The sequence below is a fragment of the Hippoglossus stenolepis genome, chromosome 14, assembly GCF_022539355.2.
Source record: "Hippoglossus stenolepis isolate QCI-W04-F060 chromosome 14, HSTE1.2, whole genome shotgun sequence".
Taxonomy (NCBI): Eukaryota; Metazoa; Chordata; class Actinopteri; order Pleuronectiformes; family Pleuronectidae; genus Hippoglossus; species Hippoglossus stenolepis.
Genome location: NC_061496.1, coordinates 8,919,885 through 8,935,096, shown reverse-complemented (window position 1 = coordinate 8,935,096; position 15,212 = coordinate 8,919,885). Strand labels below are relative to the sequence as shown.

General features: G+C 43.4%; 1 protein-coding gene across 6 annotated transcripts in view; it reads right to left on the bottom strand.

The window, feature by feature from the left end:
- The window catches only part of LOC118120692 (cAMP-specific 3',5'-cyclic phosphodiesterase 4D), an 89,393-nt gene that overhangs the window by 35,960 nt on the left and 38,221 nt on the right, over positions 1-15,212 (bottom strand). For 2 of the 6 annotated variants that reach the window (XM_035175867.2, XM_035175869.2), the window contains exon 1: positions 10,637-11,071. The exons of 2 other annotated variants lie outside the window; for them this stretch is intronic. In XM_035175867.2, coding sequence (XP_035031758.1) covers positions 10,637-10,872 — 236 coding nt within the window. In that variant the 5' untranslated portion in view covers positions 10,873-11,071. Of the gene's footprint in view, positions 1-6,181; positions 6,935-10,636; positions 11,072-15,212 lie in introns of those variants that run through there. 2 more of the 6 variants (XM_035175871.2, XM_047342815.1) reach the window with 2 other exon arrangements.

Here is a 15,212-nt window from a genome sequence, read left to right as displayed (position 1 = left end):
TTGGACTGGATGGGGAAGCTCCCATTCCCTTCCTGTGTCTGTCTCACCACCAGGACCGAGACAACACGGCTCCTGCAGAATATCAGAGTCAGCGGCTTCTTTACAGGAAAGCCTGACTGATTTATTGATTGGCCAATGTAATGGTCTGATATGAACCGTTCATAGACATATGGCTATCAGTGTTTATATTTACCGATAGGCACCGATATAAAAACTTGTATTTCATAGAACAATGCAGAGAAGCTATTTGGAAATTGTGTCATTATATAGTTTGTCCAGCTGAGTGTGCAGCGACTGCATTGTTTGTGGATTCTCAGCTTTTTCTTTACGTTAAAGGCATAATTATACCAATTGGCTGTAAGAAGGACACCGTTTCTCCTCTTCCTCCCACTATCCAGAAATGAACCAAAAATTCCCCCGGACACGAGCGCTGCCATCTTTCACATTTGTACTCAGAGTCTGTAGCGATAAGGGGAAAGAAGCCGCAGCATTGAAGTCTCACTGATACATGCGCTCGACCAACCGTGAGTCAGTCAATCGTGACATTTCACCTCATTTTTAAAACATTAAATCACTAATTAAAACCAAATGTACAGGAAAAGTAAACATTGGGTTAAGAACTACCTAAATTGACCAAAACCATCTTTGAGAAACATTTATTTGATGTGTACTTTGACCCCTTCAGTTTGTTCCATGTCTGTTAACAAGGAGGAGGCAATTTCCCCCTTATTCTCCACAAAGTGACTCTTTTCCGATGACACTGATTCACAAATGTTCTTCATTCAGTTCTTGTGTGGGATGACTTCTCCTCAGGAGACTCCTACAGCCTTCACAACGCAGCACGCATTGGCCTTTCACTGCAAGGTCACAAACAGCCTCACAAAAAACTGCTCTCTGTTCATTTTCCTGGAAGTTAATTATCTACACACGAGCGTCGGTCCAAGTTTCAAACCATGGGAATAATGAATAAAACTGCATCAAAACACATGCCTGTCACACTATCGCCATCCCTTTCCTTGTGGCCATTTAGGAAGAAACAAATGTTGGGTTTATCTTGCTGGGATTTCCCGTGTCGTATTTAGATATTTTGAGTTTTGTCCTGCATGTGGTAAACCCCCTCACCCTGCCCACCAGTGCTCCCCTACCTCCCTCCTTCCTTCTGCAACACACTTGTGAAACCCGTTGGACCTGGAAACAGATGCCGGTGTGGACGTTTGCTGAGAATGAGGTGTTTGTGAGGCCCGCTGTGTAACCGAATCCACCGGCCAAATGACTTCTGCAGCCCAGCTGGCTGCCGGCTCCGATGACAGCATTACATCTGCTAATGAGAATAAGCTGCGAGGGAGGAGTGTCGTGTTTGTGTGAGTGTGTGTGTATTACTAATCTTATGGGGACCTTAATAGTTTTACACGGTCACCTTATGGGGACTTGCCTTCCTTATAGGGACAAAAAGCGAGTCCATAAATCATTACATTTTTGGGTGAAGACAAGTTTTAAGGTTAGGTTAAGTTTAGGTTAAATTTAGGGTTAAGCAAGGGGTTACTATGGTTCAAGTTTAGGTTTAAGTTAAGGCTAGGGTTCAAGGCAACTATAGTTTACATTTAGGATTAAGTAGAGGTTAGGGTCAAGGTTAGGCAAGTAATATATATGGTTAAGATAAGGGTGAGGCAAGTAGTAACTGGTTATGGTTTGACTTTGGGTTTAGGTTAGAGTTAGGGTTAGGGTTAGGGTTAGGTGCGTAGTAACTGTGGTTAAGGTTTAGGTTTAAGTTAAGGTCTGGTAAGTAGCCATGATGGTTAAGGTTTGAGTTAGTCAACAGGAAATCAATGTTAATCAATGTAATGTCTTCAGAAGTCATGGAGACACGTCTCTGTGTGTGTGTGTGTGTGTGTGTGTGTGTGTGTGTGTTTGAGTGTCTAACACAGTACACATGCAGTCTGTGTGTCTGTACCATGATTATACTCAAACATCATATTTTATGGGGAGGGGGATTCATTTTATAGATTCATTCATGACTTTTTAGCCGAGTGTTGTTTTCTCGATGCTTCAGAATCCTGCATTGAACATCATCACATGCTGATTCCTCCAGCGCTGCTAAACTCTGTGCTGCAGCTTCTCACTGAGCATAAACAGTCCAATAAAGCAACAGGGCTTCAGGCTGTGGGCTTCACACAGCAAAACAAATCTTCCCTCTGACAAACAGAAAGCTCATAGTATCATCAGACAAGTTAAGTGTTCTTCTCACAGGCCGACTAAGCTTTCTGTCAGGACTGAATGACTGTTTTTCCTCCGGGACTGAACATCCACATTAGAAACACACTCATCTGCAATGAAACTTGACCCTTTCTCTACATAATAAAGCTGTGTCTGACTGTACAGGGACTTTCCTTCACTTTTGATAAACAAAAACAGATCCTGTAAGTGCAACTCGGCAAAACGACGCCGCTTACGTCAGGACAAACAAAAAGGTTTTGACTTGTGAAAATCAGCCAAACTAATTATAAAATGAGGGGAAACCACATTTCAGTCATCACATAATTTGTTTGCAGTTTTTAATTTCCTCATTTTAAAAACCTCAGAGTTTCTCTTCCACTGGACACATGTGGTGAGAGCGTGGGAGAGCTGGCAACACTTTCTGCACTGGCTCTTCAACACAGCAGAGAGGGTCTTTAGCACCACCTTGTGGAGAAGCTTGTGCAGTGACACACTGAGCTCAGAGCAGTGACATCTAACCATGCAGGTTTTTGTTTAAGTTGTTACTGGTTGTGATATCAATGGTTAATATGCAACTTTAACCAGAGAGGGAGGAGTGGTCTGAGAGCTGCAGTGGTGGTTGTACAGCAACATGGTCACAACCTCTCTGAGGTTACTAATTATAGCTAGAAGCGCCATCAGGGAGCAGGTTCCTCCGCCAAGGCCCAAAAGTCCACTTAAATTCTATGAGTCTGCACCAAATTGCACTAACTCATAGAGATCCCTCACCTAAATGTGCCTGATTGTTTTCATCAAGATCCATAAATCCATACGAATATGTTGAAAAACAATCTCACAACATTAAAGAAGGAGAAAGAATTCCTGCATCCGCCCACTGCCAAAATTTAATGGGCTCTTTCCTGACCCACACTGCATCCTTCCAATAAGTTTTGTGGTGATCATTACAATAGTTTTTGTGTAATCTTACAAACCAACCGTGAAACATTCAGACCGGAGTGAAAGTGACTGTTCTAATCTGGATGTGGATCAGTTTCCCAGACAGTCCTCGTGTTTGTATGTGTCTCAGGGCTCAGTGTTATTGTAGCTTTAACGTCTGTCCCTGTCAGCGTGTACAGTGTCGACATGAGGAACGATTACATCTTGGCTTCAGGCGGCCGTGCTGCTGCTTCCTCCTGCAGCTCTGACGTCCTGTGACTCCCACAAAACACACACACACACACACACACACACACACACACACACACACACACACACACACACACACACACACACACTCGCTGGAGTCACAGCCCGAGCACAGTGTCAGCAGTCACGTCACAGCAGGGCAGTGTCTGTGGTTGTATGTTGTTTTTGGGGCTTTGGCTCTTATATTTGTTAAAGATAAGTTATCCGAGCTTTTTCAACAACTCGATCCAACATCACACAGTGAATGAGTGTGAGTTGAAGGGGAAGAGACTGCCCAGCAGAGGTCGCCCTGTGCCTTGACACTATCTTTACAAACAGGGAGTCATGCATACAAACACACACAACTATAAACACAAAATCATTTATTACCACAGGCAACTACAGAAACCGAATCATGATTTTTACTATTTCCTTGTGTATTTTTAAAATCACAATCATGAAAAATGGTAAAGGGGAGGTGGTGTAAGCTGAAATATTTAATTTGGAATAAACCAAACCTGTAGCCAACAGCTCGCTCCTTTAACAGCAGGAAACACCTTCTCCTATAACCATAAATTACCAGTATGGTCCCCAGTAGAGCGTCTACCTGTATCAGAATTGAATGGGTTCTTCCCTGCCCTCATTCCACCAAGTTTCATGGAAATCAACAAACAAACCAACAAACAGGGGTGAGAACATCAGCTCCTTGCTGGAGGTAAATATGTTCCTCATCACTTCTCAACTAGAAGCAGAAAACAGACTCAGACCTGAAAACAGTTTTTCCACAGCTGGTAAAACACGACACCTCAACTGACAACATCATGACCTCAAAGAACCTAAAACTGGTGGAGCGATCAATATGGATTTTGTGTGAGTGAGACACACACACACACACACACACACACACACACACACACACACACACACACACACACACACACACACACACACACACACACACACACACACACACAGAGAGAAAAAGAGTGTGTACATGAGGAACGAGTCACACACTTCACATTCACGGGTGCAGCCAGGCTGGCGGGGCTGGAGAACTATTCCAGGCTCTGGGGTTTTATTTTTGGGGGTCTGTTGTGTTATTGTCCCCTCCCCCTGACTCCTCCTCTATCTCTCCTGCTCTGTATGGACTCAGCTGTGGCTGCAGTGGGTCACAAACACGTCTCTGACTGGGATCTGACTGGATTACAGATTGGGACCAGTGCAGCTTCAGATGTCCTGAAACTCTTCAGCCTCTTCAGGAAACGCATTGGTTACTTTTCCTGCTCCTGTGCTGATTCTAGCTGCTGGTGACGGCACAGTGGGTGTGACGTGTGTTTTGTGGTCGCGCTGGGATGTGGTATGGGAGGCTGAGTCAAAGGAGAGCTGGGTGGCGCCCACTGGTCCATGTCCAGTCCCAGCACGAGGACAGGAACAGGCACGAGCACACGAGCAAGAAACTACACGCTGGAATGTGTAAACACACATTTAAACACGCACACAGGGGAAACACGTAAAGAAAACATGCACACCCATGTGTGGTTATGGCTTGATGAGCAGTGCACAGACACAGAGGACAGTATGTGTTTGTCAGTGTGACACGAGTCCGTCCCTCACTGTGACTTAGTAACAACAGGCGGGGGTTATCTATCCACACACACCATAATACACACATATACATTACAAACTAAGGCCTGTGCATTTATATAAAAAAATTAAGTTGTGCGGTATGTGCATCTGTTTTCAAACTCCTGCTGCTCCAACCCTCATTTCTCTCAGTCCCTTGTTCAGTCTGAGAACCGTGTCTCGGAGACTTTCCGCAAAAACAGGAAGTCTGTTGAACGAAACCTGCCACAAACAAAACGTACTTCCTCTCAGAGGCGGTTGGGTAAAATGCCAACAAAGAGGAAGACAGTGCAGCTCAATTTGTTAGAATCAATACGGCACAAGTTTTCATGTCAGATATTTCTCAATCAGATCCAAACCCAAAACAAGGTGAACGTAGTTATAAGTTTCCAAAATCTTTCATGTCAGTATTAGAGGGAAACTTGAGGATCCTTCAAGTCTATCATTCTCAATAAGTAAACCCAAATTTAAAAATCCCCTCTCCACCATCCATCCCATGCATCATGAACGCGGCATCAATGATCACGTAAACTTCCCAGAATGCAGTGCAGAGAGTCTCATAACCTCCACTCAAGCTGTTCTCTGGCTCCTCTGTATTCTGGTGCATTTCTAAGGTTGAGTGTGGGGAAATTGGTTTTGGTTCCTCAGTGGATTTTCTTTGTGGACACTGGTGCAGCTTTAGACAAACAAAACCCTTGACTCTCTGTTCCTGTGGGATGATCCACAGTTGATCTTTTTTTTTAAATTTCTGAATCATTTAAGAGACCAAACTTTCTTTTCAGAGACTTGTAGTCTGTACAGATGTCACAGCTGAGGTGTTATCTATCTTTCCGATTATCCATCTTTCAAATTTTCTCACTTTATTTTCCTCTCTTGCTCACAATATAATATATAAGCCAAGTATCAGTGTCAGTTCAATAAGAAAAATATGCCTCTTCTCTTAGTCTCTATTCAATTTTGACCAGAAAGTAAACTAAAAAATAAAAGTAAAATCACTGTTACACAATGTGCATTGTGTTCTGTTTCAAATATTTTTTTTATGTCTTTTATGCAGTAACCGTAGCCCTGAGAGTGGAACTATCACTTTGACACATGCCCTCTGCAACCTGTGTGAACACTCCCTCTCATGAATATGAGAATATGCCGAAAAGCTGCAGGATGCATAGATTTAGGAACATACCCCAAGCACGAGTGTCTCCGACCGTGTCCGAAACCAGTCGGCGCGCCCTTCCTCGCCACTCGAGGGTCTCTGTTCATTGTCCCTTGAGCTCCTGACTCACGTGACTGGACTGCAAATAAAACAACCTACACATCCTATGAGGTTTCCTGAACGTTATTTTTTCCTCCCGCGAACCACCTGCTGGTTCTGCTCTGCCTCCATGAGCGTTTGGACTGAGGCAAACCAGGACAAAGGTGGAGTCCAGGTGAGACAGCAAAACCAGGCAGATACAGTCAGAGGGATCTGATTAAAAGCTCGGAGCCTCAGGATGCAGGAAAAATCATTGAGGAATGTTGCAGAGTTCTTCCTCTGAGGACCCGGACAAGCCTCAACAAGACGGAGAGCAGTGTGAGATTCAATTAGGCTCCGCAGAGGGAAGGAGCAGAAAGTAGAAGGGGAGCTGGTGTGAAGCGAAGACTCGCTGCGCTGAAGGATTCTCCACAGCTGTCTCTCCTCTCTCACTGGTTTGTCGTTGTTGTAAATACCCAAACTAATCCCAGACGGGACATCCACCACATTCCTGAAGCACTCTTTAGCGGCGCAGCTCCAAATTGTCCAGGGAAGAACAGTCGGGAGAAGCTTTTACAGAGGCTTTGTTTCTCTTCTCCTCCGTCAGTCAGTCGCTCGTTCTGTTTGCAGAAAGAGGAACGGTGGAGTGGCTGCTGATACAGCAGAGCAGTGTCAGCGAGGGTTGACCTCCTTCTCTACTGTGAGAGTTGTGAGAGTCCCCTGAGGTCGCTGTGGGAGCTGAAGACAGCCCACCAAGTCCTGAGGAGTCTGTTTTGTACAGAACATCCAATCCGTGGACAAATATGTAAATTCTTACTTCATTCTACAGGCTGATCCTTATTTAAGCCACACTTTCATATATCTATTGACCCTTTCTGGCTTTTGTGAACACACTCGTTCCAACTTGTCAAAGGGAGTTCTGACTCTGCAGCGTGGCTGCCCGGTGTTTTTGTGTCTGGCAGGGCTGGTACGGCTCAGCCTCCGTTGACACGTGAGATCAGCAGGCCGCCGAGCCCGACACCCTCCTCCTGCCGCCCCGCAGCGACATAATTACAGGGGATATTGTTAGAGTTGCTGCTGGGCAGGGTGGCAAGCGGGTTGTGCATGTGTGTGTGTGTGCGTGTGCGGGGTGGGGTGGGGGGGGGTGATGATGAAGGGCACGTAAGGATGCACCGCAAAAAACGGGTACACAAAGGTACCACCCAAAAAACCTTCTGTAGTTTCACAAGCGTCACATAATGATGAAAAGTATTGTTTGAAAAATAGTCAAAACAATCAATCATCATCATAAAAACAGTTGCCAATTGTTTCTCTGTCAATAACTTATCTCACTGGACTAAACTTTGCCACAATAACGGATGAAAAACAGAAACAGAAAATAACCCGTCAGAGCGAGAAAGGTAGACGAGGAGTGTGAAGACAAATTTCACAACTCCTCCTCGCTAATTAACTTTTCACACGTTAAATGACTAATAAGTCGGATGACGACCAAAACAAAAAACCAGGTTGATGATTCAGCCAATAGACGACTGGCTCAGGCGTGAGAAACACACACATCCACTAACAACATCATAACCTCAACGAGACGCCAGCGAGATCTCACCAATACAGAGCTGTTAAAATCATGGTGCTGGAAGTGAAGTCTCCATGTGTTTGTTGGTATTATTTTCCATGATGACATCTTGTTTTTACATCATATACATTTTTATGTGCTTTCTATGTGAAATACCTCATTAAAACAACAATTAAATAAATTACTATTAGAATCGGTAAATGGACTCATGCAGCTGTGAGTAGATGTAAGTTTTAATGTATATGTCACTATAATTCTTCTAGTAGACATCAATAAATAATATACAAGGGGAAGTTATATTGTTAACAAATATTGTACATCACCCCTAATGTCCATTTATCTGCTTCCAACTTCATTATTAGATGTTAATTAAATGTCTGTAAACTGCTTATAAAATAACAAATAGGTGATTTTATTATAAAGTGTGACCCTGAAGTGAAGTGAAGTTGCTCCACCAATACAAATTAAAATTCCTTGGTGTCCTGGAGGCTTCTGGGTTAAAGACCGTGTCATCACAACGTTCCTGATTTGAGTCTGGTTTTTTAAAAATTTAAAAAGTTTGCCTGGCAGCAGTTTGCTCTGGATAAAAAGTTATGCAATTAATTTAGGATATTAACAAAACAATATGTTAAATATAAAAAAACACAACCACAGATTTAATACGTATTTTAGTCCTTATCCTTGAGTTGTATCTTGTTTTTAAATATTATTTCATTTTATCCATATTGTTTTGCTTTATATTTCATTAACATTTTCTGTTTGTGTTTCCCATTCTCAGATTTATTCCTCTTCCCTTATCTGCATTTTTGATTTAACTTTTAGAGAGAGAGCTGCTCTCAAAGGTTGAAATAAATGAAAACATGCATGAATACGAATCCGTTTATTTCACTCTCTTCTACCATAACATCAGATACACCACGAAATAGGTCAACGAGGGAAAACTTTGTTTAAAATTTGAAGTTGTCTTTCAACTGTTTATGTTTTGCACACTGACATGTAACGGTGGATGATGTAAATAAACACAAGCTGCTTTCCCTCCAGAGTCACATGCACAGACAGACAGTGTGTGGCGGAGGGAGGCAGAGGCATCCCTGTTTCTTGTTTACCTGAGGAAGGATGTTTTAATGCTGTACTTAATGAACTAGTGATCAACTATAACAATGTTTAAGTGTTTTCCAGTCTGTCGTGACTGTGAGAAATATGAATTTATTAAGGGTGTGATTATAGTTTGTTAAATGTGCTCGGTACCGTCACTGGTGGCTGCTTGCTCTTTGTTTTTTAACTGTGACGACTTAGCTTTGATCACATACTGTATTTATTATAGTGCAGTAAAATACTGTAAATCTGTTCTGCTCAGTTAACTCCACTATCTGGGAGATTTCCAGCGATTAAATAACTGTGGGATTTTGTATTATCTGACACTGCTGCTGCCTGTCGGGTAACTCTAATGACTTTCCTCCGAGAACTGGGTGTGAGTTGAGTTGGCAGAGAAGCTTTTCTAATAAACGTGTAAAACCAGTAATGAGATGGCGTTTGTCACCAAAATAACATCACATCATAAGATCAATGTTCCTCCGAGGTTTTTCGATGAGTCATAAAGGCCCAGTTATTTCCCCTTTTAGCTGTAAGCCGGCGCACATATGACAAAAACGTATGCATGAGCACCAGCACAACAAACAGCTCCACTGTTCCAGCAGCTCGCAGACGCATGAAAAGAAACCTCCTGAGCCGTATGGTGCCAACATATGGTAAATATCCAGTGAGGTTTTTTTTGTGATCGCTGTGGGAAACGCTCTTATCTCTCGGCATTCTAGTCCGGCTCAGATGAAACAGCTGTCTGTGAGAGCAGCACTCACCCGGACCATAATGCAACAGTGTGAGCGTCTCTACTGTACGTCGCTAAAGCTCATTAACAACTTTTCTGCAAATATTAAAGTCGAACAGTTGCTTTCAAACATCAGTCTGCACCGGTCGGCCATAAAAATACTTTTTACTGTGTGTTTACATATCACAGAGATAAACGGCGGCTTTAGATTTTCCTTCCTGCAGCTTTCTCTCCGGTCTCCTCAGCTGACCTGCAGGCCATGATGGAAAATCTACGTCCTGCGTCACAACCTGGCAGCGCTTCTGTCTCTCACACTGATACGGCCAGTTTCTATTTTAAATGTCAGAAAAGGACTCTTTCACTACTGAGATGACAAATAACCCCCATCCACATGGTTATAGAAATCAATACATTTAGGGAGAGAAGAGACTCTTAACATGTTTGATCTGTTAAAAGAGCCACATGCTGCTGTCGTGACCAACGAGACGGTGCAGGGTTCGCTCTGTATTCACTGCACCGAGGTGTCCGTACACTCGGCTCTGACTCAGGGTTTGTGTTCGGCTGCATCTGCTGCCACAGGATCCTCTCTCCTCACTACTTGACCTGCGCCTGCTGTGCCAGCGACGAGCACCTTAGGCACAAAACAAGGCCCTCTCTTTCATTGCAGGAACAACGAGTTCCATTGAGACCACACCGAGTCCCGACGTCAACAAAATCATGATTTCCCACAGTTACCTTCTCATCAGACAATGGCGCTTTTTTTCCACAGCGAACCCATGACACATGTTGATAATGTGGAAAAGCAGCTAGTGTGATGCAGAGACAGTGACCCATTACCTATCAGCCCCTGGAACAAACAAGTTTACTCTAGTTCAGAGGGGTCATGGTATTAGATAATAAAGACAACTTCTGAATCTTAACCTTCACATTTTAATTTGCTTTTCTAGAAAAAGAGATCATGCAATTGCCGCACAGGTACATGTAATATCCACGTTTGAAACCACACTACCTGGGTGTGTGTGCCAAGGTGAAGCGCCTCTGCAGGGCGATGCTGCGGTTCATCAGGAGTTTGCGGAACAGCAGGGGAGAGTGTCGGGGGGAGTTTCGAGGGGAGTTGCAGGGGGACATCTTCGGGGATCCGCAGGGCGAGCCAGACGTAGACTGGGGTTTCAGCCTGATGGGCTGAGTGCTGCTGTACGGGAAGGAAGCGGCCTCACCGGAGACTTCGCAGAGGGCCTCGCACATGATGCTGGCGTCCGAGGGTTCAAGAAAATAAAGGTCTCTTGTTTTTTTTACGCCGATCTCAGGTTGTCCAGGCCGTCCATCCGTTCACCAGATATCTCACAGGTCTAACGATGCTCTGTACGTTCACTTGGAGGAAACTCTTCACATCCGCAGCTCGAGAATCTTCATTACCTACATGCAGAGCGATCTGCAGGCACTGTTGATGGACACGGACATGAGTGCAGGACAGAGCCCTCCCCTCAGCAGTAAGCTCTGTTTACATAGCACTGAGCTCTGCCTAAATATGGCCAGGCCTGAATTATAGTGTTGTTAGCTCATATCACGGGTGAACTAGCGGCGTCCAGCACTCCCTTCCAGCAGGAGTAAACTGGCAACGACTAAGCACAACAGTTTACATCCCTTTCTCTTTTTTTTTCTTCCTCAGGCCATCAGTGTGCAAATATTAACCAGCGATTACAGCTCTGTGTGTGCAGACACATGCCAGAGCTGTGCAGCGTTGAGAGGCTGCGGCCAGGGTTGAGATTTCCGTTGTGCTCATCAGCGGGAGGCCTCGCTCGGTCTAAAAACAGAGCCAGATAAAAGATAACAGGAGCCCTGGAAACGTCACTGAAACTTTGACTTGAGTCTCAAGAGAACAGAGCTTTCCCAACGGAGCTGAGGGGCGATGAAAAAAAAACCAAAACAAGAGATCAAGCTCCATCTTTGACCCACAGATTCAAAACCTCCCTGACACAAAACACAACCCGGAGAGTTCAGCCAAAATACACAAAGTTAAGTCATAAATCTGCTTGTGCCGAAACATTTCTCTGGATAAGCAGCGTACTGTAAACACATGTTGCTCCTGACATGGGTCACTGAGTCAGAACACCTCAGATATAAACTACAATAGACAGGTTCACTCCATCTCTACTTTCAGGGGAGACCATAAAGGTTTCCTGTGGTTGGCTGTGTGTGAGGTTTCAGCTGCATAAATATGGCTGACAGGAACATCTGCCCTGATGCTTATCGCTGAGGCGCTTACGACGGCAGCAGACACAAGCAAATATGACCCGAATTATCTTGACTGTGATCTGAGAACACGTCTCCAGCACTTTTCTCTTTGTTAAAACCTCGATGTCAGAAAATCAACCAAGAAAACTGAGCTGACAATCGTACACTGAATCTCAAATATATACGTAATGAGTTTTAATTGTTAAATCCAACAAAATCTTCTCTCTTTTTATCTTCTTCGGCTTCTGCTCTGCAATCATCATCGATCTGTCAAACTGTGCGACTACAGTGTCTTTGTGTCGAGGTTTTATGTTCACGAAGGCTGAGTTTCTGTGGGTTGTTCTTTGTCCTTCGTCAATTCAATCAAAACAGCATGAGAGCTGCTCACCAAGTGTTCGGAGGAGCAAATGTTGAAGCTCTTGTTAACCTTCAGGTTCAATCCCAATAGTCGTGAGGGCAGAGCAGTGTGATTAATATGAACTAGAGTTTTTGCCTTTTAGTTATGTCACAAAGTGTTGAAACTGGATTACGACATTTCAGGGCTGAGGCAAACAAGATCAGGAAATGAAATATTACAGAGATAATGTTAAAATACATCATTAGAACAAAAACACATACCTCTGCCAAGGCCCAACAGTCCCAGCATGAAGCCACATTTAACTTCACTGGATCTGGATTTTTATTGTGGTTCACGATCGGTGAATTATTGTGGCAGAAATCATGGAAAATGTTAAAAAAACAGCCTCTCATGAGTGATTTTATTTTTTGTATTTAAATGGGTTCTTCTTTGGGTCCCACCCTTCCACAAAATTCCTTGGAAATCGTTAGAGCGTCGTGTTTGCGTCATCCTTCAGACTAACAAACAAGCAAACACAGACATAATCTCTAAGGCGAAGGTAATCATGCAGCACAGGACCTATAAAAATACAAAGTTTCAGATGCTGTCATGTCGGTTGGAAATCTTTCTTTAAACACTACACGAACCTACTGCCCTGACCCATATCACATCCTTCCACCAGGTTTTGTGGAAATCAATCAGACGTCCAAAAGGACAGGGGTGAAAACATAACCTCTTTGGGGCAGGTGATAAAATAATATGATTGTTTACGATGAGGATTGTTCAGTTAAGGCTCCTCAGCTCTGGAATTCACTGCCCGAGGATCTGAGGCTGCAGAATCAGTGACATCTTTTAAAATCACCTCTTACAACATATCTTTCTTTTCATGAAAATAATACATTATTGAATCCTTTTTTATTACCCATACTCTTGTTTCTGTTTCAGTTTATGTTCTGATCTATTTGCCTTCGTCCTGAATTGCTTTAATCCTATTTGAACTAGACAAAGCACTTCATAACCATGTTTTGAAAATAAAGCTTGTTATTGTATTTATCATTTCTTTAAAGCTACGAACAGCGTCCACATCGGAAAAACAAGCGGAGCATTTCTGCTTCGCTTTGTCTCTTTGTCAGCGAGAGGTAGAGGGGCTCTTGAGCCTGAGGGGCCGACTGCCAAAGTACTGATTTAACTCCGGAGGGGTCACGAGGGGTCACTGCAATGAGCTCACTAACAAAAACACAGCTGTCGTGTCGAGTGCTGCCCAATGTGACCAGCAGATGGTGCCCGTGCTACAGACAGACTGACGCAGACAAACCTGTGAATATGAAGATGAACAACACAAAGTGAACTCAGCAGAATGTCAAACCATCCGGTGGGGGTTCGACTTAAAGAAATAAAACCTCAGAGCATCAGTTTTACGGTATTAGGACCAAATCTTTGTCTGAAGGCACATTTCAGAGATCAAAGTGAATCCTCGACATCAGAGTCCCCAGTGCGTTCTGACCCTCGGACCCTGGAATCGGTCCACATCATCTGTCATCGCAGTTACGCATGTGAGGGAATCAGGGGGTTGGCGGCGTGGGAGAAAATAATTCAAAACATTAAGAAAAACTGTAGACTGCGTGGGCCCGGTAAATCAAACCCTTGCCATTATGAGTCAATGGGGAGAAAAGACCAGTAGCTGAATGCCATGTCTTTTCTTTAGGTGACTAATGCCGGTATATTTATTTGACTGAGTCACATACCCTCCCACCGCTAACATACACACACACACACAGACGCACAAATTAATTTTCAAACACACACACACACACAGACCTTGCATTAGAGACCAGAGAAACCATTGCACGGTCTCCTGTCTCCATCAGTCTCCAGTATCTGTAGGTGTACCTCTCACATACTCAACCAAGGACTTTTCATTAAAAAAGTGATGGAAACAAACAAACCACATAAATCATAAATACTGCTTTAATGTAAATCGACAGGCAGCAGCGGCTCCCACCGAAAGCTCTTCTATCGCTCTTTCTCGAGGCTTTGTTTTTTAATAAAAAGAGATTTCCTATTGAAGGGTGTGCATTTCCAGCCGTTATACTTGCATAATGAATGACCCCTCAAGAGCTTTGTGGTGGTGCAGGAGCAGCGGTGACAGGAAATATGGAAGTGGATGTACAAGTAGGAAGCGGTTCAACACAGCAAAGATTGCATACCTGAAAATGATTCTAAAAATGAAATCCAATCATAAGAAAACTAACTAAAGTGATTCCAGGATGTAAACAAGCATTGTTAGCAGTGGCTACGGAGGTGTTTGGGGAAAAAAACGTTCCAAACACCTCCATAAACGCCTATTTTTTCAACAATATTATATTTATAACTTGAATGGCACTCAGTCGAGCTCATACCTCTAGTTCTTATAGTTGAAATATAAAAATATAATATAATTTAAAAAAATAACAGGTCTGAACACCTACATTTTTGTCATTGAACAGAGTTAAGAATCTGTATCTGCACTAAAATGTGATTTTAGTAGATTTTAGGTAATCCTGCAAACAAACAACTCAGCAACTGGTGGAAATATAACGTGCTTGATGGAGTTGAAGATATTAATACATGCAAGACAGATAAGGGTGCAGCATGCAGAAAGGTTTCCTGACCTGAATCATATCAGGAATATTAGGAGTGAGTGGTGTACGCATCTGAACGATTAGAAGACTGTGGCACTCTGACGTTACAGCTCTGAAGGCAAAACTCTGCAGCACTTATAGATACATCAACCCACAACCCGCGGGTAGTTGAGCAATAACTGCAGCTAAGAACAGTCTGTGTGTGTAGTCAGCCACACGACTGGTGACAGGCGCCGCAGTGAGAACTTGACAAACGAAGGAGAGAACGTTTATGATGTATCTTGTACAAGGAGAACAAGTCGACTTCAGAATCTTGTAGTTTAGTGTCATTTTTCAGTTCAACCATTAAATTCAGCCAGACTGAATGTGTGAATATCTATTGATGGTGTATT